This window comes from Rhinolophus sinicus, linkage group LG05 (assembly GCF_036562045.2).
Source record: "Rhinolophus sinicus isolate RSC01 linkage group LG05, ASM3656204v1, whole genome shotgun sequence".
NCBI lineage: Eukaryota > Metazoa > Chordata > Mammalia > Chiroptera > Rhinolophidae > Rhinolophus > Rhinolophus sinicus.
Genome location: NC_133755.1, coordinates 138,757,537 through 138,785,382, shown reverse-complemented (window position 1 = coordinate 138,785,382; position 27,846 = coordinate 138,757,537). Strand labels below are relative to the sequence as shown.

The 27,846-nt window shown below is 43.2% G+C and overlaps 1 protein-coding gene across 6 annotated transcripts in view; it reads right to left on the bottom strand.

The window, feature by feature from the left end:
• The window catches only part of CCDC162P (coiled-coil domain containing 162, pseudogene), a 164,459-nt gene that overhangs the window by 42,748 nt on the left and 93,865 nt on the right, over positions 1–27,846 (bottom strand). For all 6 annotated transcript variants that reach the window (XM_074333386.1, XM_074333388.1, XM_074333385.1 and 3 more), the window contains exons 26-31: positions 27,136–27,185; positions 26,588–26,764; positions 17,942–18,059; positions 14,224–14,389; positions 9,830–9,968; positions 1,140–1,293 (exon numbers count right to left, since the gene is read on the bottom strand). In XM_074333386.1, the coding sequence (XP_074189487.1) occupies positions 1,140–1,293; positions 9,830–9,968; positions 14,224–14,389; positions 17,942–18,059; positions 26,588–26,764; positions 27,136–27,185 (804 nt within the window). The remainder of the gene's footprint in view (positions 1–1,139; positions 1,294–9,829; positions 9,969–14,223; positions 14,390–17,941; positions 18,060–26,587; positions 26,765–27,135; positions 27,186–27,846) is intronic.

Sequence of the window (27,846 nt, the reverse complement as noted above, 5' to 3'; positions counted from 1 at the left end):
GGCTAAGAGTCGTTGTCTTGTGGCTGGGTAAGGTAGAGGTGTGGGACTTATACGGTGCAAAAACATTAAGTAGGAGGTTTTAGACTCAGAAGACCTGGGCTTGTGAGGTGATTTTAAAGATATGCCCACAAATTCTTTGATACTCTTCCTGTGAAGAAGTGGGGTTTAATTCTTCTCCCCTTGAGTATGTGCTGAAATTAGTGACTCACTTCTAATGAAGAGATTATGGCAAAAATGATGGGATGTCACTTCTGAAATTGGGTAATAAAAAGACTGTGACTTCCATCTTGGGTTTTCTCTCTTGCTCTCTCTTGAGTTGTTCACTCTGGGGGAAGCCATCTGCCATGTTGTGAGGAAGCCTATGAGAGGCCCACACGAATAAGCTTGGAAGTGGACTTTGGATGCCTCCCCGCAGCCACGTGAGTGGGCTTGGAAGCAGGATCTCCTCCGGGAGAGAGCCTTGAGATGACTACAGTACAGGCTGGCCAGCACCCGGATGCGGCCTCCTGACAGATTCCGAGTCAGAACTACCCAGCTAAGTGGCTCCCAGATTCCTGAACCTCAGGAACTAGATGAGATATTGAATGTTGATTGTTTTAATCTGCTAAACTTTGAGGTGACCTGCTATGCAGCCACAGATAACTAACACAGTTTACGACCTACTGCTGCAATCTGATCTCTGGTTTTCCTGCACCTTAAATTCCATAGTTGTAGAAGGTGGGTAATATTGTTAGTGCCCACGCACAATGCTATAGTTTCCAGGATGACATTCGCTAGCATATGTCGTCAGCAGGGCTGTTCAACTCAGCTGCTGACCTAATTTATGGATTGTAATTGCTATCATGATTATATTACTAAATGGAAAAGATCAAATGTTGGTTTTGCCACCAGCCTTGAGCAGATAAGCCGTTGCCGTAATTAGCCTGTTGAGCAGTTTGGAGGCACAAACCCTGCCTGGGAATAACAGCTGTCGATGGGGGAATAACTGCCCTCCCATGTCAGTGAAGGGGAGCCAGCTAAGACTGGGCTACATGAGCACACTGAGAGCCCTGCAAAATTTAAACCAAATGGAAACAAAGTGACAAAATCCCCTATACACAACACACCTTTTATAGGTATAAGAATACCTCTCAACACACCTGGCTGCTCCGTGGATCCAGTGGCTGGGGCAGGCTGAGCTGTGAAGCAAAAATGCTCTTCACCAGAGAGTTGCTCAGTGGTGGCAACCCATGGTACATGCCGTCAGTGACAGACTGGTAGGCAGGAGCGTTTCCAGCTGCCAAAAATGTCCTCCTACCGAAACATGACAGGAATCTCATGAAAAGCAATTACTTAAGCTCCTGAAGCTCAAAACTTTTTCAAAATTATCGTAGCAAGATATTAGTTTGGTGCAAAAGTAATTGCGGTTTTTGCAATTGTTTTAAACCTTTTTAAACCGCAATTACTTTTGCACCAACCTAATAACATTTTGGGATATTAGCAGGTTTCTTCCTCAGCGATCTCATCCTTCATCTTTTCTGTACACATCACCCTTCACTCTCAAAATTCACAGGGGAGAGGTAAATATAGTTTAGATTAGCACTGCACTGGAGAACTTTCTGCAATTGGAAATGTTCTGTATTTGACTGTCCAATATGGTAGCCACTAGAATCGAGCACTTGAAATATGGCTGCTACAACTGAGAAATTGAATTTTAAATTTTCTGTCCTCTAAATCAATATTAATTTAAAATCTTACTATCTTGGGCAGTTCGGCTGTAGCTCTAACAAAGATATCGATTGTCTGTTGAATTGACTATTTTAAGACCAATAGCTGAGACAACAATTCTTGATATATAAAACCAAATTTTAAATTAAATAATAAGTACCTGGGGTTTGACAGAGAAATCTTTTTGTTTTGTTTTGAACAAAACTTGGCTTTGCATATCAAGAACCCAAAATCCTGAAGACCGGAGCATGAAATTTATACCATAAGTTGTAGAGGAGAAAGTATGCATGACAAATTATAATGACTTTCTTGCCTAAAAGGAACTAAAAGTTTAGCAAGCAAGGAAAGACATTTCTAGAGCTTAGATCTAATGGGTGCCTAAGAAAAGATCCTGACACAGGATAAGGTGGGGGAAATGTACCCCAGAACAGAAGGGACCTTTCGCCTGGATCCTCCATGAGCTTAGCCAAAGTCTTCCCAAAGCAGACATTAAAAAAAGAGATTAACAACGACTAAGGGAGATGTGAGCACTAATGGAATTGAGGCAGCCTCCCAGAGACTAGTAGACAATCAAAGTGTAGGGGAAAGACCTGGGGGAGTGCCCAAGCCCCCACAAGTGGCTGTCAGGCAGGGTGCTGAGCAGGCCAACCAGCAGAGATCTGGGGTTGGACCAGTTAATCCACGACAGAGATGAGTGGGGATGGCCACTCCTTCCTGACTGCCAGGATGATTTATAAGCATCTCCAGGAACTTGGATCACCTCTGAGAGGAATGAAGGACACCTGCCAGACCACGAAATTACTCAAATGAACCACTCACATCTGCCTACGGGAACCAGGAGGTACCACATCCTCTTGGTGCTACAAAGGCTGCCTCCTCCCACAGCCCCTGGTTGCTCACTTTGTTCCCAAATGCAATTCTTTTGTGGCCCTGCATGATGTGTAATGTCCTCTTCCCCTGGGCTGTGAGTATTGGTGACTAATAAACAGCTGTTATCTCATCTGTCCAGTGTTGGCCATCCCCATAATTTTAGGGCAGAATCCCTTCCTCACTAATAGGGTGAATAAGAGGCAATTACAATAAAGGGAAAGGTGATAATCTTGAATTAACTTATTTTAAATGTCAAACTAACAACCTCTTTTAAACTCTAAGTGTGGCTGACTGACATGGAATTGGAAAGTTTAATCTTTTTGCCATCAGTAGAAGTAGGGGCTTATGAACTCGAGTTCAAAGACAGATAAAGGGAGCTCTATATTTGCACATCAAATCACTGTACTAGTGCAAAAATCATACTGCTCTTTTTACATTCTAATGAGAATTAACAAAAGATAGTTGAATACTATTATACACTGAGATGGTGGATAAAATAATTGATATATCCTGATAGCTCAAGGATAGATCTTGGAGTTGCTCAATGGATACATTGACGTAAGAACATCCAAACCTGTAGAGAATTTTTATGTTTATTTGAGCCAAACTGGCAACATCCTGGGAAGCAAAATTGTTCAAATGCTCTGGAGAATGAGTTTTTCAGTTCTATTTATACATTTGAAATGAAGGAACATGGGAGAGGAGGTGGGAGCAAGCAAGGCAGGGGATATCTCTATGACTGGAATACAGGACAGTTAACAAGATTATGTGCTCCCTTGAGGGTGGTTACACATCCTCTGAGGGGTCTGAAAAAGAGGATTACTCTGGCATTTCAAGAGTGTGTTAACCTAGATGCACAAGAATGGACAGGGCTGGCTTATGGCAAAGATAAGCCTTTTACTAAAAAGTTACAGGCCTGGGGCGTGACTACCCACTATGACCTGCCTAGTCAGGAATTTGTGATCAGATCACCCTGTGAGGTTGCTTTCGGTCACTTGAACTTATCAGATTTATTGCAGAGTCCCTTTTTCATTCACAGATATATAAACATTTTCTCCTATTTCTCCTATTTTTCCAATGGTTTCTTAAGATTCTCAGTGGGCTCTGCCCATTGAGCCATGACTCACTCAACACCCATGTGACAGTGATGTATCAAACACCTACTATGTACAAAGCACTGTATCACAATTGTCTGAGATGATGCAAAGATGGGTCTGACCTTCAGCCTAGAAGGGCCCCGGGAGGCAGAGCTCATTATCCAGTTGCTTCTAACCTTCAAATTGTTTAAAAAAAAAAAAAGAAAGAAAGAAAGGAAGAAAGAGAGAGAGAAGAGAGAGAGAGAGAGAGAGAGAGAGAGAGAGAGAGAGAGAGAGAGAAAGAAAGAAAGAAAGAAAGAAAGAAAGAAAAAATAAAGAAGCACTAGGCCCTAATGGAATCACTTTTGCTAAGCCACATTACCAAACCAAAACTTAATAACTAGCCTAATTGCAGCTTCAGCCTCTTCAGGAGGAGAACTTTAACCAATTAGTCTGGAATTTCCTGATTAGTGAGGTAATGTGCCTGATAAGACCTGTGGCTTTCCCCTAAGGGAAGGTGTCCTTGCCTAAAATGACCCACCCTGTTAACTTCTCTTTTGCCTGCAAAAATCTTCCACTCTGTACAACTCTTCTGTGTGCCCTTTTCGTTCTTTGCTGGGTGGGAGGCTGCCCGATTCATGGATCACTTAATAAAGCCAATTAGGTCCTCAGATTTACTTGGCTGAATTTTATTCTTTAACACTCAAGGCACTTTCTACATGCACCTCTCACGTAGCTTGTATAAATTGTATATATCTACTAAATCAATGGAGACTATTCTAAAAGAAACATTTTCAGCTCAAATCAAGAGCACAGAAGCCCAGTATCCCACACACGCTCTCCCTGGTTGGGCTCCTTTCATGTCATTCCTGCTCTTTCTCTCCAATCCACAGAATTATTTCTCTCAGCCTCTGGGTTCAGCTTTGTTCACATCTTACTTGTTCAATCCTTGACTGTAATGTTCATATTTTAAATTGTATTTTGTGTCTTATGCTGTCTTGACACCTTTAAAAAAACCTTTCTGGGGGGAGAGACTGTTCCTCTCAGAGTTAGCCAAGTCTTGGAGCAAGCAAAGGCCTCAGCAGAGAGCAAGCCTTTGATACGCAAACTGACCAATCCAGAGCCATCCCTCCTCTATCTGCCCAGACACCCCTAGAGGGGATATTCCACCACCTTAATCATCCCAGGGCTAGTGACCAGGCAACTAGAGACCCCTCCTACAGACCAAAGCCCCCTGAAATTATTCCCCTTTGCCCATCTTAACCTGTTCACCCTGCCCTGCCTGGCCTTTCCCGGCCTAAGCACTCTCCTTGCTCCTCACTGGCACAGATCCTTGCCCGTGTGGCACTGGGTGGTGTGCGTGCCTCCTGTTTCTAAGACTTGTGAAAACAGTAAACTTAGTTTTCCTGAGACTCTCCTGTGTCTCCTCTTGGGGCTGCACCTGGCTGATCACCCCGTAAAACACACACAACACTGACATGCTCTCAGCCTGGCAAGTGTGCAGAACTTCGTGACTGTCAAGTGCCAGAAGCAACCACAACTCCCGGCAGAGTTTAAGAGCCCCAAACACAGCTTTGTGCACATACCAGGTCCATTACTTTATGGATTTTTGGAGACTATTCAAAAAATATCAATCCGGTTCAGATGTAAGTGTGACTGCTACGCTAAGCTGCAGAATCATAGATGACGACATACTCTCTAGAGAGAACAGAGTCAAATGATAGTCGCCGCCACTGATCCCTTCATTGGTTATCCTTTTCCTCACTTTCCTAATTCTCATCTAGGTCACTGCCCTTCATACGGACCATCTCCCTCTAGCAACAGACCTGTGTATTAGGGAGCTGTACCGTGCAATGCTATGTAAGGAAAGGGGTCTCAAGATGATACCCCAAATTATTAGCACTAGATCCTCTTTCATTTCCTCCCTCTCCCTGGACCCCAGATTTTGAAAGACTTGCTTAATAGCCATTAAGACTTGCTTAACATCCATTAAGCATTTTCCTGTTTTTAATTCAGCCTCCGGCCTAAGCTCTGAGCTGCAGGAAAAGATGAAGAAACATGATATCGAGGAAGGAACAGGACTCTTGAGTCAGAGAAACTGTATAAGTGTAAATTCTGCTACAGAACAAGCTGTGTGACTCTGTGCAAGTAATGCAACTTCCCTGAATCTCTATTTTCTCATCTGTAAAAATAGTGACAATGATTTCTATCCCATGGAGTTAGTCCATAGTGGGAACTCAACCCACACAACTTCCCTCTCCCCCTTACTTCACTCATTCTTATAAGTCCAGTTAAAAACAGAAAGAAAGAAACTTGACATTTTCTTTACCTGCAAATCTTTTTGGCAAATGTGTCTTTTCCATCATGCTTTTAGAAATACTGAAAAGGGCTCCCGAACCCCTGTGACAACTCACTCAGACCCTCACTTGGCCTCCTCCTGCTGGGTGGGTGCAGGCAGTGCAGCTTGCCAGCAGCACTCAACAAGCAGGGAAACCCCTAGGAATGAAAGGTCCGCTGCTGCTTGTGCCAGTGTGCCAACTGCCAGCGCCTCGTAAAGTCGGGTCTCCCCAGCCGCCCGCTAAAATACCAGAAGAGATGTGCCAAATTCTCCACACTGTTCTGTGACACGCCAGTTGCCTTACTGTCAATAAGCCATCAAGGGTTTCCTAGAGTGCCAATCACCTTGTGTGTGAGAAAACTACACGTAGCATGATCCCAGGCAAGTTGGTTCGAACCAGGGAATTCACAGGGTACATGCTAGAGTTTTTCCTGGATGCAAGGATATCAAAAAAAAAAAAAGCAAAAAAAAAAACCAAAAAAAACCCAAAACAACCAAACACAACAAAATGTGAAACAAAAATCACCTGCAAAGTGGCCTGAGGAGGCCAGGCAAAAGTCGTGACTCTTCACTTCTCAGACACTGGAGACCAGGATGGTGGTCATGAGCTAGGCCAGCTTCCCTGAGGCCTTCTCTGTGTTTCCCAGAAACCCCCAGATAACCCTGAAGCACACGTTCATAGATACTCAAACTAGATGAGCATAAAAATAAGAAATGAGGAGAAAAACCAACAGAAAAATCAAGGACTGAGACCTTGCTTTCTTTAGAGATCCCTGGCTTACTGCAGGAAGTTGCACCTTCAGGATACTTTTATTTTTATTGGGGAAGGGGAATAGGACTTTATTGGGGAACAGTGTATACTTCCAGGCCTTTTTTTTCCAAGTCAAGTTGTTGTCCTTTCAATCTTAGTTGTGGAGGGTGCCGTTCAGCTTCAAGTTGTTGTCCTTTCAGTCTTAGTTGTGGAGGGTGCAGCTCAGCTCCAGGTCCAGTTGCCGTTTTCTAGTTGCAGGGGGCACAGCCCACCATCCCTTGTGGGAGTCGAACCGGCAACCTTGTGGTTGAGAGGACGAGCTCCAACAAACTGAGCCATCCGGGAGCTCAGCAGCAGCTCAGTTCAAGGTGCTGTGTTCAATCTTAGTTGCAGAGGGCAGAGCCCACCATCCCTTGCGGGACTTGAGGGATTGAACTGCAACCTTGTGGTTGAGAGCCCACTGGCTCATGTGGGAATCGAAACGGCAGCCTTCGGAGTTAGGAGCATGGAGCTCTAACCGCCTGAGCCACCAGGCCGGCCCAGGATACTTTTTTGAGTTTCTCTTTTTTACCGTAATCACTCTGAACATCAACACTCCATTCAGATTAGTAGCACTTTTCATACCACATATTTTATCAAGTTCCTTTGAGGGATTTTTTCTTCCCCCTCCCTGCATTCTTGAATTGCAAGAGAATTCAACCTTTTAAATCAGGGCTGGCAAACTTTTCCATAAAGCGTCCTTAAATACTTGCAGCTTTATGGGTCATACTGCCTTTGTTGCAAATATCCAACTCTGTGGTGAGAGCAGTCAGAGATAATCCATAAATGAATGGGCATGGCTGTGGTCCATAAAAAGTTCATGGATGGACACTGAAACTTGAATTCCATATAATTTTCATGTGTCAGAAAATTGCTTTCTTGAGTATTTTTTCCATCTATTTAAATATGTAAAAAGCCTTGGCCGACAGGCCACACAGAATCACGCAGGGGCCCTATGGGAGTGGCTTGCCAACTCCTGACTTAAATAGATGGCATTAGAACCACTGTACCTCCCAAGCATTTACCTTCAATGCAAATGTTTAATTCACCTGAAATTAAAGATAAGCTAAATCCTCAGCCATTTCCTGCACTGGCTAATAAATAACTGCTGCGGGTTGGTGGACATGACCGGAGGTGAATGGTAGGCTCTGAGCAAGGTGATTCCACTGCCACTGGAGGACAGTAGCAATTTCCATCAGGTCCCCCAAGCTTGGCGGAGGGCAGGTCGACAAGGGCACAGGGAATCTTTTGTGCTTAGAAACGTGTTTCTATCCTGTAACCCAAGCTGGTCTATGCCACAGAGAAGCAGAAGCCAGATATTAGGTGACTTTACGGGGCCACTGTCCTGTTGTCCTTGAATTACATCCTTCCCTGCCTCCCCCCAGTCTGCGGAAGCATGCTGCTCTCATTCTAGGTAAGAGTTCAGTTCTTTCTTTTCAAACTCTGGAGACGCCTTCAGTTTACATAAGCACAAAGTTCCCTGGGGTAAACAGTCATATTTGCTCAGAGGTGGTGAGCTCTGGGAAGGGTGAGGGAACTTGCCCAAGCTTCCTGTCTCTTTTGATTATCTAAGGATTTTGCCTCGTTTGCAGGTTCAGCATTAAGTAAAATCAGCAAGAGGGAAAACATTTACTGCTCAGCTTCTCTTTTTCTCCCGCCTCTGGGCTCTGAAATCCCAAGGCAGAAATTGTAAGGGATTTACGTAGGGTGAAGGGGACTTCTCACCTAGGTTCTAATTCTGGTCCCAAACCCACTCCACCCCCACCAAGAACTTGGAAGAAAAAAGGCAGGAAGAAATGTGATGAATGGAGATAGACTGCCCTGACCGTTCCTTCCGAGGTCCTCTGGAAAATATGCTGAATATACTGAAATCAGACAGAGGACACCGTGCTCTCCATTCCTGCAGACTGAGTGTGCCAGGACAAAGAAATCCCTGCAAAGCAATTCCTGGGGGGAAATGGAGTTGTTCCCCTGGGAGAACAGTAGCAAGCTGGACCCCACATAACTGATCCAAAAAGAACTTCTGGGGGATGGTCCTATTTCTTCACCTATGTAAATTCCTTACAAATTGTGACTTGGGGTTTCAGAGCCCAGGTTAGAACCTTGATATCCTACCTGCTTGACTAAGCTATAGCTCAGAAAGTTGTTTGTCAAGAAAAAGAAAACAGATTAGCTTGATTTTCTGTTCCGCTGAATCTACATTCTAAACCCAGCGTTCCCTGATGCTCAGAGTAAAGAAAATGCAGAGCAGAAAGAGAAAATACAGTTCAGTATAATCCCCACATTTCCATTCTCTATGGACACCCACGTTTATGGTAAGAAGCGATTATAATCCGCAGGTAAGAGCACTGCTTTCTGATGTCCCCCTCATTGATTAAATACTCACACGGGGACTTAATCAAAGGAAGTTAATTAATTGTGACAATTTAAGAGTAAGGCAAGAATTTCACGCCTGACCTCTTCTCTTTCCACACAAAGCTTATTATTTATACTAAAAACATAATGACTCTTAATCCAAACTAGTTTTTCTCATCAGTCATGAGTAATTAACCAAATAAACACTCTTTTTGTATCACAGTACTTAATACCCAGAAGGCCTGAGGTAAGTGTATGTATTTATTAATTTAACTCAAGTAGCCAAATTCCCTTGGCTTCAGAAGGATGGTGAAAATTCTGTTCTCTTGAAAGGTAATTAAGGGCTGAAAAAATAAAGCCCTTGGAATAAAATTATCTTCAGAAGTATAAAAAATGTTATTCCCAATAAAACAACCTGAATATGGAAAGCAGCAATTGTGAAGCAAACTGTCGGTACTGAAACCACGTTTAATTTAATAAAATCAAGATGATTATCGTCTGACAAGAACACATTCCACACCAACGGCCTTTGGGGCAGAACACGTGTGGTAGCCACCGAGTCCTGGGTCAGATTGTGTCCCTGACTATTTTAAGCTCCTTATCTAATCTTGCCAAGGTGGCCTCCCCTGATGGCTACTCAGCAACACCTGCCCTGAAAACTTTAGGAGGCGGGATTAGGGCTCCAGCCCTTACCGGATCAGGTGCCTCACTGCGGCGTCAAACTGCAGGAACATAACCTCTCTTCGGAGGAGGAGGGCCTGGGACACCTGGGCGGGGTCTTGGGGGCTCTGGAGGCTGGCAATCATTTTCTGCAGCTCTTGAAGCTCACCCTCTAGAAGATGGACAACATTTCAGTCTGATAGTGTGAAACACAGCCTACTGTAGCGAACCCAGTGAACCATCATTTCACCTGCAACACTGTTTACCTAAATGGACTTCTCTTTCTTTCTGGGTATACTAATTATATGTTTTGCAAGACCAGCAAAGCCTTATGTTCTAGAACCCAAGGCCTGACGTATCTTTCCTTCCTTCCTTCCTCCCTCAGGAAGATAAAAACTTGCTTTGCTTTTCATCATAATAACAACATTCTTTGAAAAGAAAGTTTTAAAATTGACAAGGCTACAGTCTCTAAATAGATTGAAAAAAGGGAAATTACAAGGAATGGGAAAGTATAGGCCTCAGTAGACCTATTAGGGGATTGAAATGACTATAGATTATAAACTAGGACTCATTTCTCAGAGCCATACCATCCAAATCAGCCCTCTCTGTCACTGGCTCATGAATTAAAGAAGACTCCAGGCCATCCAAGGCAAGCAAAAATATGCATGCATATATGTACACATGTACACACACAGACACACACACACACACACACACACACACTGTGCTAGGAGATTCTCGTCGTTTAAGGAGTATGTGGGGCGATCCTAAAGTGGTTATTTCGTGGACTCTTACTACAAAAGTAGGCTGGGTATAAATAGATTTATGGTATATGTGTTTTGGATGGAAATTTAAGTTAGAGACTCTTTGGGGCCCTCAGTGCTGGGTTGAGGAAACTGGCCTGGGTCTAGATGGCTGTACTGGAATCTCTGTTATGGCCCAGGAAAGGAGCTGGTCAGAATGGGAGAGCATACCAAGAAAACAATGAGCCCTTAGTGAGCATTGGTGGGATAGGTGGGTGGGCCCACACTTCCAGGGTCACCAGAATATGAATTTATTTGAAATGCTCATTAACTCTCCCTATGGGAAGAGAAGGAATGTGGAAATTGATCACTGTGCCTGATGTAGCCCAAGGCAGAAGTGAGATGGGAGACCCACAGGCATTTGGGGAATTAATCTATCCCAACAGTTCATCCAGACTTGAGCACCCATCTACCCTGTCTTGTCGGGTGTCTTCCCACATTTCCAGCATGGAATCAAAGGAATTGAGGGAGTTGGGGAAGCCATCCGGGTCAGGGTAGAACCAGGACTGAGAACGGTTTCTAATACTTGCAATATATGCTCTTGGCTTTAGGAAAAGATAAGCAGTTTAGGTTTCATGCACATTTGATATTTTATGCACAACAGAAAAGGTTTTTTGAGTCTTTTTCCAGCTCCAAATGAATTGGATTTAAGCATCAAATTTTTTTTGACTCCTATAAATTGGATGGTCATATTGGGCTGAAAAGAAATTTCTACCAGAAGAGGAGTCATGTTCGAGGGAACTGGCTAAGAACCTTAGTAGGGGAAGGGAGGGTGAGCCTTATTTGTTCAAGGCCTAGTGTGTTTGTCTACAATACACTATCAGGCTAAGCAGCAACCAGGGGAAAAGGGTTATAATCATCTGCAATGACAATGAAACAAGTGTATAAAGTTGCATATACCCTGTGATTAAAACTCTGTAAAACGTAAATGTAAAGTGTATTTGGGCAGAGGCTAGAAGGGAGTAAATGTAAATAAAAATATTTCACTTGTCAGAGTGGTTGGCTTACTGGTGATTTTGCTCTTTACATTATTTCCATTGTTGTTCATACAGTACAATGTGTGTACTTTCACACAATCACTTCCCAGCAAAACTGTTCTGTGCTGATGATGGTGGCATTTTCATTAAAATACAGAGTGGAGGTGGGGACCACCCTTTCTTGGTTATTTATTGATTTTGCAACCCTCGTTCAGGCGTCCCTTTCATTGGGGGTCACCCTGCTCAGTGGGAGGGGAGGTGGCAGGCAGAGGCAGGAAAGGCAGGCTGGGGCAGGTGGCGGTAGGGTTGGGAGTAGACCGTGTGCCAGGCAACTTCAGGAAAAAAATGAGCCTTTTCTCCTCCTTTCCCCCAGTAGGGTCCTGTTTGGGAAATCAGAGGAAAAAAGATGAATCACAGTGGCCCCGTCTCCACTGGCTCAGAGCAAGTACACTTTGTTCCTAATTTGTCCCTGGAGTTCCTGAAACATGAAGTTTAATGTGTAGTATCTGGGTTGTAATTGGCCTCCGGATCCTCTACAAGGAAATGACAACGTAAACGCTCACGTTCTGATTACATCCTCTGCTTCAGGCTGACTCCAAAGGGGGTTGCTGGCTTTCAAGGAAGGAGAGAATTTGGCAGGGGTCACAGAGCTAGTCCTCTTAGAACTAGTGTCTAAAAACTGCTTCCCCAGGCAAGTGGGGGGACCAAAGCTAAAATGGAGTGTCCCTTTAAAAAATATTTTAAAGCAAAGAAGTCTACGGAAGTCATTTTATCTAAAGTCAAAGAGCTCGGAGATGGCTGAAAGGAGTTGGGTGAGCACATGAACCGACCCAGCTCATCTTTTCACCTTAGTTCTCCTTGCCTCCTCTGGGAAGCAGGCTAGGAATTGAGCAGCTGAGTCTTTTTAAAAAGATGATTATCTTAGAGTAGGATTTCTTTTTTCAGTTCAGTTTGCTCTTTATCTATTTTCAGCAAAGCAGAGTATGCAAAACGTTGCACATTCTCTCTGGAGCCCAATTGTTTCTACTGGCAGCACGACAAGGTGTGTGTCTCTAATTGCATTCCTCAGAAAGCTGGGCCCTACATAGTTCAATGATTTCCGGTTTCTAAGCCTAAAAATAGTAAGAAAGAACTTCCTTCAGCCTGAATTCTAGGTCCTCAACAATCTGGCCTCATTCCTACTGCTCCTCAGTGTCACACTGGTGGGCGCACCATTCTTTGGACTGGACACATGCAGTCCTGCCTGTTGTCTTTGTCAATGTCCTTTTCTCGTCTTGCCAGGACCATCCTCCTATTGTTCTTCATTGATTCAAGTGAGGGCAAGTCCCACCAGATACCTTCTCTGCAGGCTCTGCCCTCCCAGCTGCTGTAGGACTTCCTGTGTAGTCACTTCCTTTGGACACGTGGCTTTGGCTCTATCTTGCCTGCTACCGTGTTTCCCCGAAAATAAGACGTAGCTAGACCATCAGCTCTAATGCATCTCTTGGAGCAAAAATTAATATAAGACCCGGTATTATATTATATTATATTATTATATTATACCGGTCTTATTTTACTATAGTAAAATAAGAGTCGGTCTTATATTAATTTTTGCTCCAAAAGACGCATTAGAGCTGATGGTCCAGCTACGTCTTATTTTCAGGGAAAGAGGGTATCTCATCTCCATATAATAACATCTATCTCCCCATCTCAAGGGAAAGGATGGCAGTTTTCCTGGCCTGTCCTCATTGTGTTGGCTGTTCTCATGCTTTAAAATCCTTATCTACTATGTTATAATATATTACTATTAATTAATATTTATATGACTAATGACAAAATTTAGATGGGAGTCAAATTATTAAAATAACAAGATCAGTTTCCCTGACTCTGATAAACCCAGTTTATGAAGCATTTCTGTGTCTTTAATTTACTTTCTGCATTTATTTTAGAACATAGTGCTGAGTTAGAGTTCATGAATTAGCAGTGGGCAGATAAAACTAAACCCTCAGTCATTCTTACTAAAGGACCATTGGGCCACTGGTAGTTAGCCAAGAGCAGTCTGCAAGCTTCCTGATGGTGAATGTTTGGCTCTGACCTTGCTATATTAGTTCATGAAGGCCAGGAAGAGAAAGGGAATAAAAGAACACTAATATATAGTGGGGGTTTATACATCCTTCTAGAAATTGTACATAGATTTTAATTTACAGACCATCTCTGTGAGACAGGTACTATCACCCCCATTTTATAGATGAACAAACCGAGACCCAAAGAGTAATGTGTCCAGCTTCCAGCAACCAAGTGGTACAAGCAGGGTAAAAACCCAGGCCTCCCCACTCCTGACTTGGTGTTCTTTGTGGTTTAACATGTAAATGTGGAATTAATCAGTTTGGAGACCGTATATAATGAGACTTTCCCTTGGCCCTTCGTATCACTGTTACTTATGAGAAAAGTTTAGTTCTGTCTTTCCAAGTATTAAGTCTGAGTAATTACTAGGTGGGGAATTATTTCACAGTGTATATGTGTATCAAATCAGCACGTTGTACACTTTAAACATCTTAAACAACTGTGCAACTTATACTTCAGTAAAGCTGCAAAAAAAAAAAAAAAAAAAGCTTCATAGGACACTAACTGAATATTGAAGGTGGTTTAATCACCTTTAATTACTTACCAATACCCTCAGTTCCTCCCCAGTCACCTCTCACAGAGTTAGAACTTCGAGGAAATTCAAAACATGCTGGCCAGTTCCCAAGTTTAGCAAAACTGAAAAGGCAGGCCACAATGTCATGGAAAGGACCGATCAGCTGTAGAGTTAGCCTTAAGGCTCTAAAAGCTGCCTGTGGGGAGATCAATTGCAAGGAAATAAGTTTTAAACATTTCTAAGAGGCACAGAAAAATATAGGAGCAATTATTAAAGATCATATATTTAAACAGGAATATTTAGATAAACATTTTCACAGTATAATATAGGATAATAATTATAGGATAACATCTGAAAAACAGAACAACAAATCTTTTCACAAACTGGGTTACATGCCTTTGGACAATGTAACTCCTGGGGCAGGGGTTGAAGCAATGGTTTCTCTTTGTTTAAAGCCATTGGTTGCCACAAACACATCACAATATGTTTGTAAGACCATTGATGAATTACAAGGGTCAAAAAGAAATTCCCAGGAACCCATATTCAGACAACATTGCCCTGAGGGAATATGTGTAAGCAAAGCATAGATATTTATCAACATAGTTTAAATGCACAACTAAAACAATTAAGCACTGGATTTTAAATATTAAGGGAAAGATTTTAAACATTCAAGGGAAAGAAAAGTGAAAAATTATGATCAAACTAAAGAAGGTAGCATATACACATACACACACGTAGTATATATAATATGGAAATATATATTTTTTAAACACTTGAAAATTAATCCTTCAGTGAAAGAAAGGGTAATTATATTTTCAATTTTTTTGAGAAAATTCCATTCTCTTTTCCATAACAGCTGTACCAATTTACATTCCAATCCACAGTGAAAAAGGGTTCCCTTTCCTCCATATCTTCACCAATACTTGTTGTCTCTTTTCTTTTTGATAATAGCCATTTTAACAGGTGTGAGGTAACATCTCATTGTGGTTTTGTTTTGCATTCCCCTGATGATTAGTGATGTTGAGCACCTTTTTAATTATCTGTTGGCCATTTGTAGGTCTTTGGAAAAATGTCTGTTTAGATCCTTTGCCCATTATAAAAATCAGATTTATATATTTTTTTGCTATTGAGTTGTATAAGTTCCTCACATATTTTAGGTATTACTTCCTTATCAAATATCTGGTTTGCAACTATTTAGTCCCATTCAATACGTTGCTGTTTAATTTTGTTGATAGTTTCCTTTGCTGTACAAAAGCTTTTTAGTCTGACATAGTCTGACTTGTTTATTTTTGCTTTTGTTGACTGCTTTTGAGGTTATATCCAAAAAATCATGGCTAAGACTAATGTCAAAGAGCTTTTCCCTGTTTTCTTCTAAGAATTTTATGGTTTCTGGTCTTACATTTAAGTCTTTAATCCTTTTCAAGTTAATTTTTGTAAGAGGTGTAAGATAGAGGTCCAGTTTCATTCTTTTGCATGTAGAACTCCCGTATGATCCAGCAATCGCACTTCTGGGTATACAGCTGATGGAAACAAAATCAGTATCTCGAGGAAATGATCTACACTGCCACGTCCATTGCGGTACTCCTCGCAATAGCCACGTGTCGTGCGGGAGACCCTGCTCGCTGCGCCATTTGTCGTGCACGGAGGCCTTCTTGCCGCACCATCTTTCAGGCGGGGCGGCCTGCAGGGTCTCTGCTCCCGCTCCCCATACAAGAACGCAGGATATGGTGAGGCCGAAAAGGAACACCCACGGAGCCATAGGTAGGGGAGTCATACCACTATGGTCTCACTGGAGGCTGGGCCCACCGGACGCGTGACCTGCCGTCCCCTTTCCGCCAACCGACCGACCGACGACTCTCCTCCACTCTCTTGACTCTGTTCCTCTTTCTCGGCTCTCCTCTTCCGCTCTCTTCGGCTCTGCTCGGCTCTGCTCAGCAATCCTTCGTGGCCGCAGCAGTTATACCAGCGGCCAATTGGCTAACTGGCCACAGCCGACGGCCAATCAGCCACAGCCGACAGCCATCCACCACCCGAGCCAGCACCCTTCCACATGAGGCCGAGAGCCTGTAAACTACTCTCTGGGGCTCTGTCCCTATACCACGCTATGGAAACAACCTAAGTGCCAGGTGGATGGATAATGGATTAAAAAAATGTGATACACACACAGGAATATCATTCAGACATATAAAAGGAAACCCTGCCATTTGCAACAGAATGGATGAAACCGGAGGATATTATTCTAAGTGAAACAAGCCAGACAAAGAGAGACACACACTGCATGATCTCTAATGTGGAATCTAAAAAAAAAAAAAAAGTCAAACTCATAGAATGGTGGTTGCCACAGGAATAGGGGAAATAGGAAGCTATTGGTCAAAAGGTACAAACTTTAAGTTATAAGATGAATAAGTTGTGGGGATCTAATGTACAGCATGGTGACTATAGTTAACAATACTATATTGTATATGGTAACCTCAGAAGAAAAGGCCAACGCGAGAGGCAACAAACATTTATTTGCGATCCCAAAGAAGAGCTATTTGGGAAGCACTGATTCAGGCAGAAACCCAAATAGTGTTCCAATTAGGGGGTGAAGGCAAGGAGCTTTTAGGGAAAGAGAAGGGGAATAATTACAGGAATAGAAGGAAGAAATTTCTATTGGTGTTAATAAGTCAAGGATGGAATTTCTATAGATGCAAATAAACTAAGTTATTCCTTAGCTATACATGGCGGTGCTAATTCTAAAAGGTGTCTTCAATTTTCAGCCCGGTAGTCAGAATGTCTGTTAGCTTTGCACACAGTTATTTGGAATACAATGTTGCTTTAGGCCTAGTCCGGACATTATTTTGCCCAGTTTAAATAAACATCCCAGAGGTTGGAGGAGTAAGATGTGCAAAACAGTTCTTCTGGGATGGCAGCTCTGACTCCACTTTGACGTAGCTTCATTAATATTATTTTTCACATATACTGGAAATTTGCTAAGGAAGTAGATAAGCATTCTTACCACATACACAAAAAAGGTAACTATCTGAGGTAATGTATGTGTTAAAACTCAATTGTGGTAATCCTTTCACAGTTGTACACTTTAAATATGTACAGATTTATTTGTTAATTACACCTCAATAAAGCTGGGGTGGAGAAGAAAGGGTGAGAAATCTAGGTTATTAAACATGTTTTCACTTACAAAGAAAAATCGGAATGTTCCCAAATTGCCATTTTCAACATTGTACTTTATTTAGCAAATACTTATTTGAGTGCTTTATATATTTCTATATCCACTTTTTTTATGGTTACCACTATTATCCTCTATTAGTAAGTTAGGTACTACACAGAGAAAAACCTTCAAAAAACAGAAACCCCCCCAAAAAAACACACAAAAACAAACAAACAAACAAAAAAACAGGAACCGGCTGATAACGGTGATTAAATGTGATCTCAGCCTCTCATTAACTTCAGGGAATCAAGGTGGAGTTTTCTTGAAGGGTTTGGGAGGACACTGAGGAATAATAAGGACTGTCTGAAATTTGAATTAGCGCTCATTGATGATGAGGGAGAAACAGAATTCATGAAATAATAAGCCCAAGAGAAATGATAATACAGCAGGCAAAAAATATTAGGAGCTGTGAGAAGATTTCGGTTATTAGATGTCCTTGGGAAAAAAACAAGAGACGTTCTCTGAAATTGATATGTTTGACTGTGAGACAAAAAAAAAACAGCGAGTTTCCATTCTGGCACACATAAAAAAAATACAAACCTTTTCTGGCAGAGCTTTGAACATAATCAGCACTTCAGAAGGATGAGGTATGAACCATAAATTTAGGAAGATTTTTCCGTCAGCAGACAGCAAACATCGAGGCTGGGGCTGCAAACTCCTGTGTATTAGAAGAGAACTTGGGTAGCACAGCAGTTCTCTCTAAAAAAGAAGCGTCTCCAGAGTGAACTATTTATACTACCGCCCGTCAGCCCAGAGTGTGGTGACTGACACACAGTGTCCAAGCCCGAGAGGAAAGCAGGCCTCCTTTTCAGGCCACTCACAGGTGGCCAGTTATAAATAACTCAACGGGAAAAGAGCAGTTGGGCTGATTTTAGCCTCAGCCGTGTTGAGGAAGGAGTGGGCATGGAGGGAGGGAAAGGTGTGGTAAGAACAGAAAGGAAGGGTATGAATTAGGAGGCTGGCACCACACTGAGGTTTAGATATGAAGGTGTTCAGAACAGGCCTCCCCAAGATATGTCACTGTGGGGACAGAGCCCCAAAGAGCAGTTTCCAGGCTCTTGGCCTCACATAGAAAGGTACTGGCTCAGGTAGTAAATGGCCATCAACTGTGATTGCATGGCCATCAGCTGTGGCTAGTTGGCCGTCAGCTGTAACCAGTGAGCCATTGGCCACTAATATAACTGCTGTGGCTACGCTAGCAGAAAATGGGGGCTAGCAAGAAGATGGTGGCTGAGCCTGCAAGCGGTGCAGTGAGGGTTGCGAACAGTGTGGCTTCTGCTCCCTGTGTCTCCAAGCCAGCGAGAATACAGTAGTATGACTCCCCTACCTATGGCTCCGTGGGTGTTCCTTTTTGGCCTCACCATATCCTGCATTCTTATGTGGGGAGCTGGAGCAGAGACCCCGCAGGCTGCCCCTCACGACAAATGGCGCAGCGAGCAGGGTCTCCCGCATGACAGTCACTTGGGCACGTGACTTATTTTGAACTGAAGGCAATCAATAGCCTGTGGGCCCAGGAGAAACTTTCACCTCCCCCTTAAAGAATTTAAATTGGGGGCCTTGCCCATATAGGCGTTATCACAGAGATAGCTTTTATGACCTGTCTATAGGGCAGGGCAAACTTCTAGTTACTGAACATCTGCTTTTCTTACCCTCCTGAGAATGACCCTCCTTCCCTCTGAAGCCCCAGGTGCCTTACCTCACCCTTAGCTCAGGATGTCATATATGCCTCAATTTCCCTTTCTGTCTCTGAACAGCTGAAGTCTGTGGGGTCTCTGACACTCTCCTGGATGTGGGGTTCCATACATATGCATGTAATTAAGTTGGGCTTATTTTCTCTTGTTAATCTATCTCAAGTCAATTTGATTATTACAGCAGCTGGGAGAACCTAAAAGGGTAGAGGAAAGTTTCTTCTTCCTCCACACATATTTTTCACTTAATTCTTATGACACCCTTAGGATGTACGTATTTTGTTCCTGTTTCACGGATGAGAAAATTGAGGCCCTCTGGGGTTACCAAGATCTTGTCTACCCAGCTCCTAAGAGATACAGCTGAGATTTAAGTGCAGATCTGTCAAGTTCTAGAATCCAGGCTCTAGAGACCAGCCTCTACTTTCCTTCCCTTCCCACCATGTTTCTGCTCAGACCCAAGCTTCTTGAGAAACCCACACCTTCATGTTTTACTGTGGTCTCCAGAAAGGGTCTTGCAACCTAAGAAAGATTGTGTTACGGCTGATGAGTTTTCCCAGTCTTAAGAGTAGCCTAGGGATTCCATAAAGAGCTACATAAATAACCTCAGAAGTGGAGACAGCCAGGCAACTGAGAAAATGGAACATCCAGACTGCTCCTTGCATCTGCCACACGCCCACGGGAACCAGAAACCACTACCATGACAGGAGGGACCAGAATGGAACCTGAGAGACAGACAGTAACGACAACTTTGAAGGCTACGCGAAGGCCCTGAACCAGTTTCCTCATCTGCCGAGTAGGGGAAACAGCACCCGCTTTGCCTATTCTCCAGGTGATACGGGAAGTGGTTGTCATTTGGAACAAGTGAAAACGCTTTAACAAGGGCTGTTTGGGGGCTGCAAGGTTTCCGCGGCATTCTGACCCAGCGGAACGCAGGGAATATAATCCGAAAGCAACTTTGTGTCCTTTGCTGTTTATTCTTAAATAACATAAACTTCTATGGCAACCGTTGAATTTCCTCACCCTCTTCCACCCCAATCCTGTGCCTCTTCCTATGTGAAAAGAACCACAACCCCTGAGTCCCTAAAACCAGAAATCGGGGAGTCATTTTTAGACCCTCCTTTCTCCTTTACTCCTCAGCTCGACTGCTTCCATCATTCCCTCACATTGTACCCCGTTTTCATTCCCACTTCAGTTATGTATAGCGAGGACTTTCAGTAGGGGGGGTCTTACCTTCTTAAGGGCATTTTGCACATCATAGGGGGCATTTCTTGGCTGTTGTTACATTTCTGGGTCTCTAGGAGAGAGTCAGATGACCCTTTCCACGTGCTAAAGTGAAATGTAATTCATTTTACACGAAGGACTGAATGTTTTCAACATCAAACATCCTGAGTATGAGACTCTTTTAATCATTAAAACGCTACTGTGAATAGTGACTCACTGGCCTGACGCCTACGTTTCAAGTCTCAGAGTTTTAATCAGGTGATCTGAAGCTCAGGCACAAAGTGGGGTGTTAGTTTGGAGAATTTCCTTTATTTTAGCAACCACAAAGTTAGACTGTCCTGTTCTGGAACAGATCAAAGCTGGCTTATTCCAGTTTTTATCTCTATTATTCAGTTCACAGTGTTCAAAGATGCCCTAAAGAAACATTGGCTATCAACAATAGAAAATCACGAGGCCTGTGTCCGAGTCCATGGGGCTGCAGGCCTGGGGCTGGCAGTAGTGTGGCGGGTGCAGTCCTGGGCCTCTGAGCAGCAGGCACCCCTGGAGCCACAGGGGCCTCCACCAACTGGTATCCTTCACTGAGCCCTCATTGCCTGCCACCTCCTCCCCTGCCCGCAGTGAGCAGCCAGCTGCTGAGGAGGGGCAGAGAGGGCCACAGGAAGCTCAGCGCAGGAGCGTAGCTCTCTTCTCAGCCCCACAAGGACAGCTCCCATCAGCACCTTGGCCTGATGGTTCCCTGACCTGTTCAACAGCATCTCCCTTCACCTTCATTTTCCTTTAGCTGCCCACTCTGCAGCAGCACTCCAGACCTCACCATCATCACCTTGGGACCATCTCACCCTCAAAACCCTAAACGCAAAAGCCTACTCTCCCAGCTCAACCTTTTATTCTTCCAGTTTTCTCACTCATTCCCTCCCACTGAACCTCCATTGTTCCCACAAAATATGCTCTTTGACACCATCTAGCCGTCCAGAGTCCCCTCCCATCTGTCAGTTCCATTCTGATCTCACTCCCTTCGCTACCCAGACTGGGTCTCACAGTCAAGCACATGAACTACTCTCTCACCAGCACCTTCAGTTCTCTGCTTCTTGGTACTCACTACTCAGCTACCTAGCAAAACCCCATCACTGGGTCCCTCCAGCTAGCTATTCGGCTTTCTGCTTCTAGTCACATGCTGCTGAGCACAGCTAGAGGAAATTACACCACTAATTATGTTCAAGCAACAAGTAAATGGTCTCCAGCCTGAGCTGTGTCACTCTGGGACAATTCTTTTTCTTTCCTTTGATCAGCTCTTGCACCCATTTCCCTTTTCAATAATTCCAAGTCTTTTTTAAGCCTCATACCAAATTCCTGCCAGCAGATGATGACAGGGTCTGTTACTTTGTAACTGAATTAAAAGCCACTGGCTGTAAGAAAAGATGAAATAGTGCCATTTGCGACAACATGGATGGATCTTGAGATTATTATGCTAAGCGAAATAAGTCAGACAGAAAAAGTCAAGAACCATATGATTTCACTGATATGTGGGATATAAAACTGAAAACAACAAAGGAACAAGACAAACTGAAAAAACAAAAACTCAGAGACACAGACAATAGTTTAGTGGTTACCAGAGGGTAAGGGGGGAGGGGGTAGTAGATGAGAGTAAACGGGATCAAATATATGGTGATGGAAGGAGAACTGACTCTGGATGGTGAACACACAATGTAATTTATAACTGATGCATACAGAATTGTACACCTGAAACCTATGTAACTTTACTAACCACTGTCACCCCAATAAACTTTAATTTAAAAAAAAAAAGTTTTGTCCGGATTAAAAAACAAAAAAAGCCACTAGCTGAAACTCCCCTCTCTCCCTGCCCGCCCACCCCCTCAACCCTTCCTTTTAACCAAGATCAAAGACAGAGGTACACAGCCTCTGCCCTCAAAGATCTTACATTCCAGGGGGCAGTTAGATATCCCAACATGATTCTGTGATAGAAGCATGGTGGAATAGAAGTATATGAAAGTGCAGAGAAACTACAGAATAAGAAGCATCTTGGACGTGTTGGGAGACTCATGAAAGAAATTCACAGCTGAGGCTTCTGAGCTGAGATTCATTATCTCCTTTTCCATATCTCTTCTTAATAACACTGTCATCCCCTTTTCCCCATGAAAAAAATGTGGTACAATATAAATAATATAAAATCTAGCACTTTAGCCATTTTAAAAAAATGATGTTCAGCAATATATTTTTGGCCTCTGTGAGGCTAGTCCATCATGGGAATAATACTTCTGTGAGCCACGCCTATGGTTAAGCATTACCCACTGTTCTCATAGTAGCAGCTACCAGGAATCTCTGTATGCTATCCAAGTTTCTGACTTATTCCAAAAGATGTTTCAGTTTTTAAATAATTACTTGGAAGGAAAGTGAAAGCTAAATCTCAACTTAGGTTATTTTAAAGTCATACAGTTACTTATGAATTATTCTTATAATTTTCAGTGTACATTTCAGTGGCATTCACATTGTTGTAAAACCATCACCACCATCCATCTCCAGAACTTTTCTCCATCTTCCAAAATGGAAACACTGTACCCATTAAACAATATCGTCACAGAGTCTCCAGGGTGACATCCTACATTCCTCTTTTTCCCTTAGCCCCGTATTAAATCCAGCACTTGGCCTAGCTGACTTCGCCTCCTAAACATCTCTCGTCTGTACAGTTTCAGCAGCTTCCTCAATGATGTCCCTGATAATCGTCTTGTTCCTCTTCTCCCTGTTTGTTGAAGACAAACGCTGGACTCCTGGATCTTGCCCCTCTCTCTGTGCATTCTACTTCCCGTCTCATCCTCACACATCCTGGAGAGCAGCCACTCACAAGTTCACATGCTGTCTCGCATCTCTGTGCCTTTGCATACATGGGTCTCCCAGCTTGAACTAAAGTTCTTTTCCTGGTTCATCCGGAACATTATTCATCCTCTAAGACTCAGGTTAAGCATCCCCTCTTTCCTGACGCCTGCCTTGCTTCCAATCCCCACCTCCCTAATCCTCCAGATAATACTAAACATTTCCCGGTGGGTGCTTTCATTATACTTTGATTCTTTATCACAGTGCACTGTGATTATCTGTCTATTTCCCCTTGTCTGAAGGGCAAGGACCATGTCTGACCTATTACTATACAACCCTTGGCCCCAAGGCTGCCAAGTTCTGCTCAGGATGTGCCCTGAGGCAATCAGCACTGGCCAAGGTCCAGCCTGTGCTTTACCTGCCAAGCTCTGTACCCGGGCATGGGGCTATACCTGCCCATAGGAAGGGGTGCCTTCTTCTAAGCAGCTGTGTGGGATAGTGGTGGCTCTGCCTGTGACGTAATAAGGGTTTGATTAATGTTAGTGTCCTTTCTCTCTGTGCCTTCTTCTTTCCTCCATCAGTCAATTCCACTGCTCTTGGGAGTAGGGCCTACATCATTCTAGTCTCCAGACTCTAGTTCCTCAAGGGGCGTCCTTCTTGGGAGGAGAGCTCCCCTTGGCTTCCCTTTCATAGAGATTCTGGTGTGGTTCGGAGGTGGGAGTGGGTGTCTCTGCTAAAATAAGCATAGTACAGCCTTTAAAGGATTAAGTAGCATTTTAGAATTTTGAAGCTATAGAATTCATGGGACACTTCTAGTCAAGGGATGGCACACGCAAGTAGGGAGGCCACCTGGCTCCCTTTCCTTGCCCATGGCAGATATTGCCAATGAATTACAACACTGGCACAAGTTTGAGATGTCTCAGAGTCCTCAAAGGCACCGATTGTTGGAATTAGTATTTAAAATAAAACTTATTTCTTATCCTCAGTCTAACTCAACTCCTTATTTTATGAATGAGGTGAGGCCCCCTGTCCTCCATGACCCTCATTTCTCAACTCTGTCCCTTCATCTCTAATTAAACTTGGCCTGGGGTGATTCCCATTTATCATTTCATGACATTGTTAAATGGCCCCTTTCCCAGAAGTCTTTCCTCAGCACTCCCTTTCCTTGGCATCAAGTTCTAGACACTTTAGCACTAAGAATCACAGCCTATTTAACTTGAGAGACCTGCTTCAACTTCTTTTCTTGTTAGATGAAGAGTTGAGGTCCAGAGATTGAAGAGAAGTGATTTACCCAAGACTTCAGGGCAACTTATGATGGAGCTGGGTAAAGTCCAAATATTCTAGCTACCAGGATATGGCTCTTCCCACTGTACCTTCTGTGGCTGCTGTTAATTTTTATTAATACTCAGCGCATGAAATCACAGACTTTGAAATGAGAATCTCACAGTACCTTTCCCAAACTTCCACACAAGGCAGAAGTTCTCTACGCTCCATTTTATGTGAGTGTATTAAAAGGGACATGTTAAAATCTAGAGAGTTTAGGAAGCAGGAGATGAGTGTAGTGGAGAAACACTGAATCTGTATCGTCCACAGCCTGATTCTATGAGTTGGGCTCGGGTGGGCACTCTGCTCACACTTCATGGACCAATGTCCTGGCCTGGAATGATCACACATTAACTGACAAGATGATTTAGGGCTCTAGGTTTCCCCCTGTAAATGACGATTTCCCTCCATCTCCAGGAAACACACAGTCATCCACAAGAAACGATAAATGAATAGAGCAAGACCTGCAATTTGAAGGAATTTGTTTCTCCCTCTCTCCTTTCTGAGCTTCTTATTTGGGTGCTGCAAATAGAACAGATCAGAAACAAAAATAGGCTTCCTGAATACATTTTATCCTAAACACAAATGTAGTGAACCCATAGTTAGACTTCTGGAAACTATTTGAAAAATTTGACCCCACATGTAGATGGCACTTATAAACGGTTGAGTTGGCTAGTGGATGGGTGCGAGAATGGAACTGAGAAGGCTTAGAGGATTATCCTGTGGTGTTTCATAGGAGAGAAAGATGCACTTTAGCTTCATTGGGCAACAGGTCAAACCCTTTACAAAATAGTTGTTCTACTGAGCTATCTTTGCCCTAAGCCTCTTTTGAATGCATTCTTCCATTCGGTAAATCCTGAAGTCTACCCAAGTGAATGCACTGAGTTCAGGAGACAAAACACTGGTCTCCACAAACTGGCACCTTCTCAGTATCAAGGTAGGACTGGCCGCCATTTTGATAGCCAGTTATCAGTCAGCCAAGGGCTTAAGGACTCAACTTCTTTAATTCTCTAGCCTGTCCTATCATCTCTATTTTCTTGGTGAACTCCAACTTACCTGTCACCTCCTTTTTCAATTTCTTCCTGAGGCCCTGGGCTAGAGCTAAACACTCCCTCTTTTATGTCCTCACAGAACTTTTTACATAACTCTAACATGTTATCTTTGAAATCTCTGAAGTTACTTTTTTGTTTATGGAACTTTCCCCCACTGCACTGAATTTATTGCCAGAGTCAATGCCTTAGTCACCTTTGTAACTCCAGCACATAGCAGAGTGCTTGCTATGAAGTAAGCACTGAGTAAATAATGGCTGAATAATGCATGAATGAATAAGGGATACACATGGCCTTTCAATTCCCTTTCATCTATCTGTTCTATGATCATATTTATTAAGTATTATTGATACTCAGCACTAAGCTTTGTGACGTAAGGAAAGAGTAAAGAGGGAGGTAAACTCATTCTGCAGGATGTTTTTGCTCCCCCTTGGAGACTGCACAACTGTGTAACATCCCCTTCTTTTTTAAGGAAATGTGGTCACTGACTGCACAGGTATGCGAACTCCTCATCCAGGTGAGTGAACTCTTGGTAGGCTGAATTAAGAACATTTGGAAAACTGGATAAAACATGATAAGAAAGTATGAAAGTAGCTCTGCTCTTATCACTTAATATTCCTCTATATATAGAGAGAAAAATATAGAAGAACACTGATTTATTCAAGGCACTGGTATACTTTATTTTTACTTTCCTGAATATTACTTCTACTCCACTGAGTAAAATATTTGAAGCCAGGACAGCTCAAGATCAAGTTTACTTATTTGTTTGCTTATTTTAGATGCTGGCTTCTGTAAAAGGGTGTGACTGATGAAAATGCCTGGGTTGTCCAGGTGAAAATAAAACTGCATAGGTTGAAAAAGCAAACAGCCCATAAACAAAACATTCCTTCAGGGTTCAAACACAAAGGTATTCTTATTCTTGCACTGTTAACTCTTTCTTTTGCCCTCCTGAACTAGCAGATCAAGGTCAAATGCAGTAAAGGGAGCAAGATTTCCATACCAAACTTAACATGCCTCTTTCCTGGAGGGGGGTGGTGGAGAGGGGGGTATAACAAGCTATAAAGAAAATTACACACCTGGGGTCAGCCTTGAGGCTCTCCTTGGAGTCCCTCAAGCCCTTCTTTTCTTGTGGTTGCCCCATCACGAACAAGGTGTCCCTGAGGGTAGGGAACTGTTCCAGCAGGGCTCTCAGGCTATTGCAGTAGGCCATGATCTGACCCCGAAGAGAATAGTGGGACATGTGGTGGTTGAACCTGAAAAGTCAGAAGAGATCACGTCCAAAAGGTGCATCTAAGCTGCTCCATCTCTCACAGCAGCTCTGGGAGCTACTTCATTGGAAGACTTTTCAAAGAGAATAGAGGACCTCTGTCAGGAAGGAATTGCTGTGTGAGTCAGGTTGCTATGACCTGAGGCACCGACCTCTTCAAAGCACCTCCGATCCTTCACTCCTAATGCTCCTTCCTCTGTGGGTCAGAGGACAGTTTAATTTGGTTTTATCCAGTAGGAGTGTGGCTGATATAAACAAACCACCTGATTCATTGTCTGGATTTCTACATAATGCTGCTGTTTGTAGAGTTCAGAGTCAGAGAAATCCACATGTGTAGTTCACATGTAGGATACTTACTTCTGACAATATTCAACTATAACGTCTCTCTTGATTTTCCCAATTTCATCCTGTAATAAAAAAAGGTAATAGTTCTTCTATTAGACAGTTGGTTACAAAAACTCCCCAAGCTAGTGCGTGTGTACAAACGCATAGCAAACTTAAAGCAGAAAAACGCCACCCGGTTGAGATGCTCTTTCTGAAATTCAGCTTGTGGGGAAACACTCCTCCATGGCTTCTGCTGCTCCTGCACGTCTTGCTGAATATGCCAAGAAAGCAAGGCCCTGATTACTCTTTACCTTGTCCGTTTCTCAGGATTATGATTGCAGAGAGCAATCTTGAGGGATGAAGTAATGTACCCCTCCGGAATAAAAGGAAACTTGCTATAAAAGAGGTAGATTCCCCAAACTCACTGTTGCTCAACGGTGACAAGAGCCCACTGCACGCATCTGGGCTCGTCCATGTTGCTCTCTTAGGACTTGGGAGACCAAGGGAACCGACACAAACAAGCTCATGCAGCCTGCTCTGTTGTGAGTAATCAAGTTCTTTGTCTCTGATCTAGGAGTCTTGTGTCTTTTGCCTACATCCACAGAACAGTCACAGGATAACTTACTACCTTTTAAGTAGGCTAAAATCCCAGACCGTGACAAAATTGACAAAACGGAGCCCTTTCTAATCTGATAGGCATTGGATAATCCTGAAGAGCAGTTAATGAGCTATTACGTTTTCCAT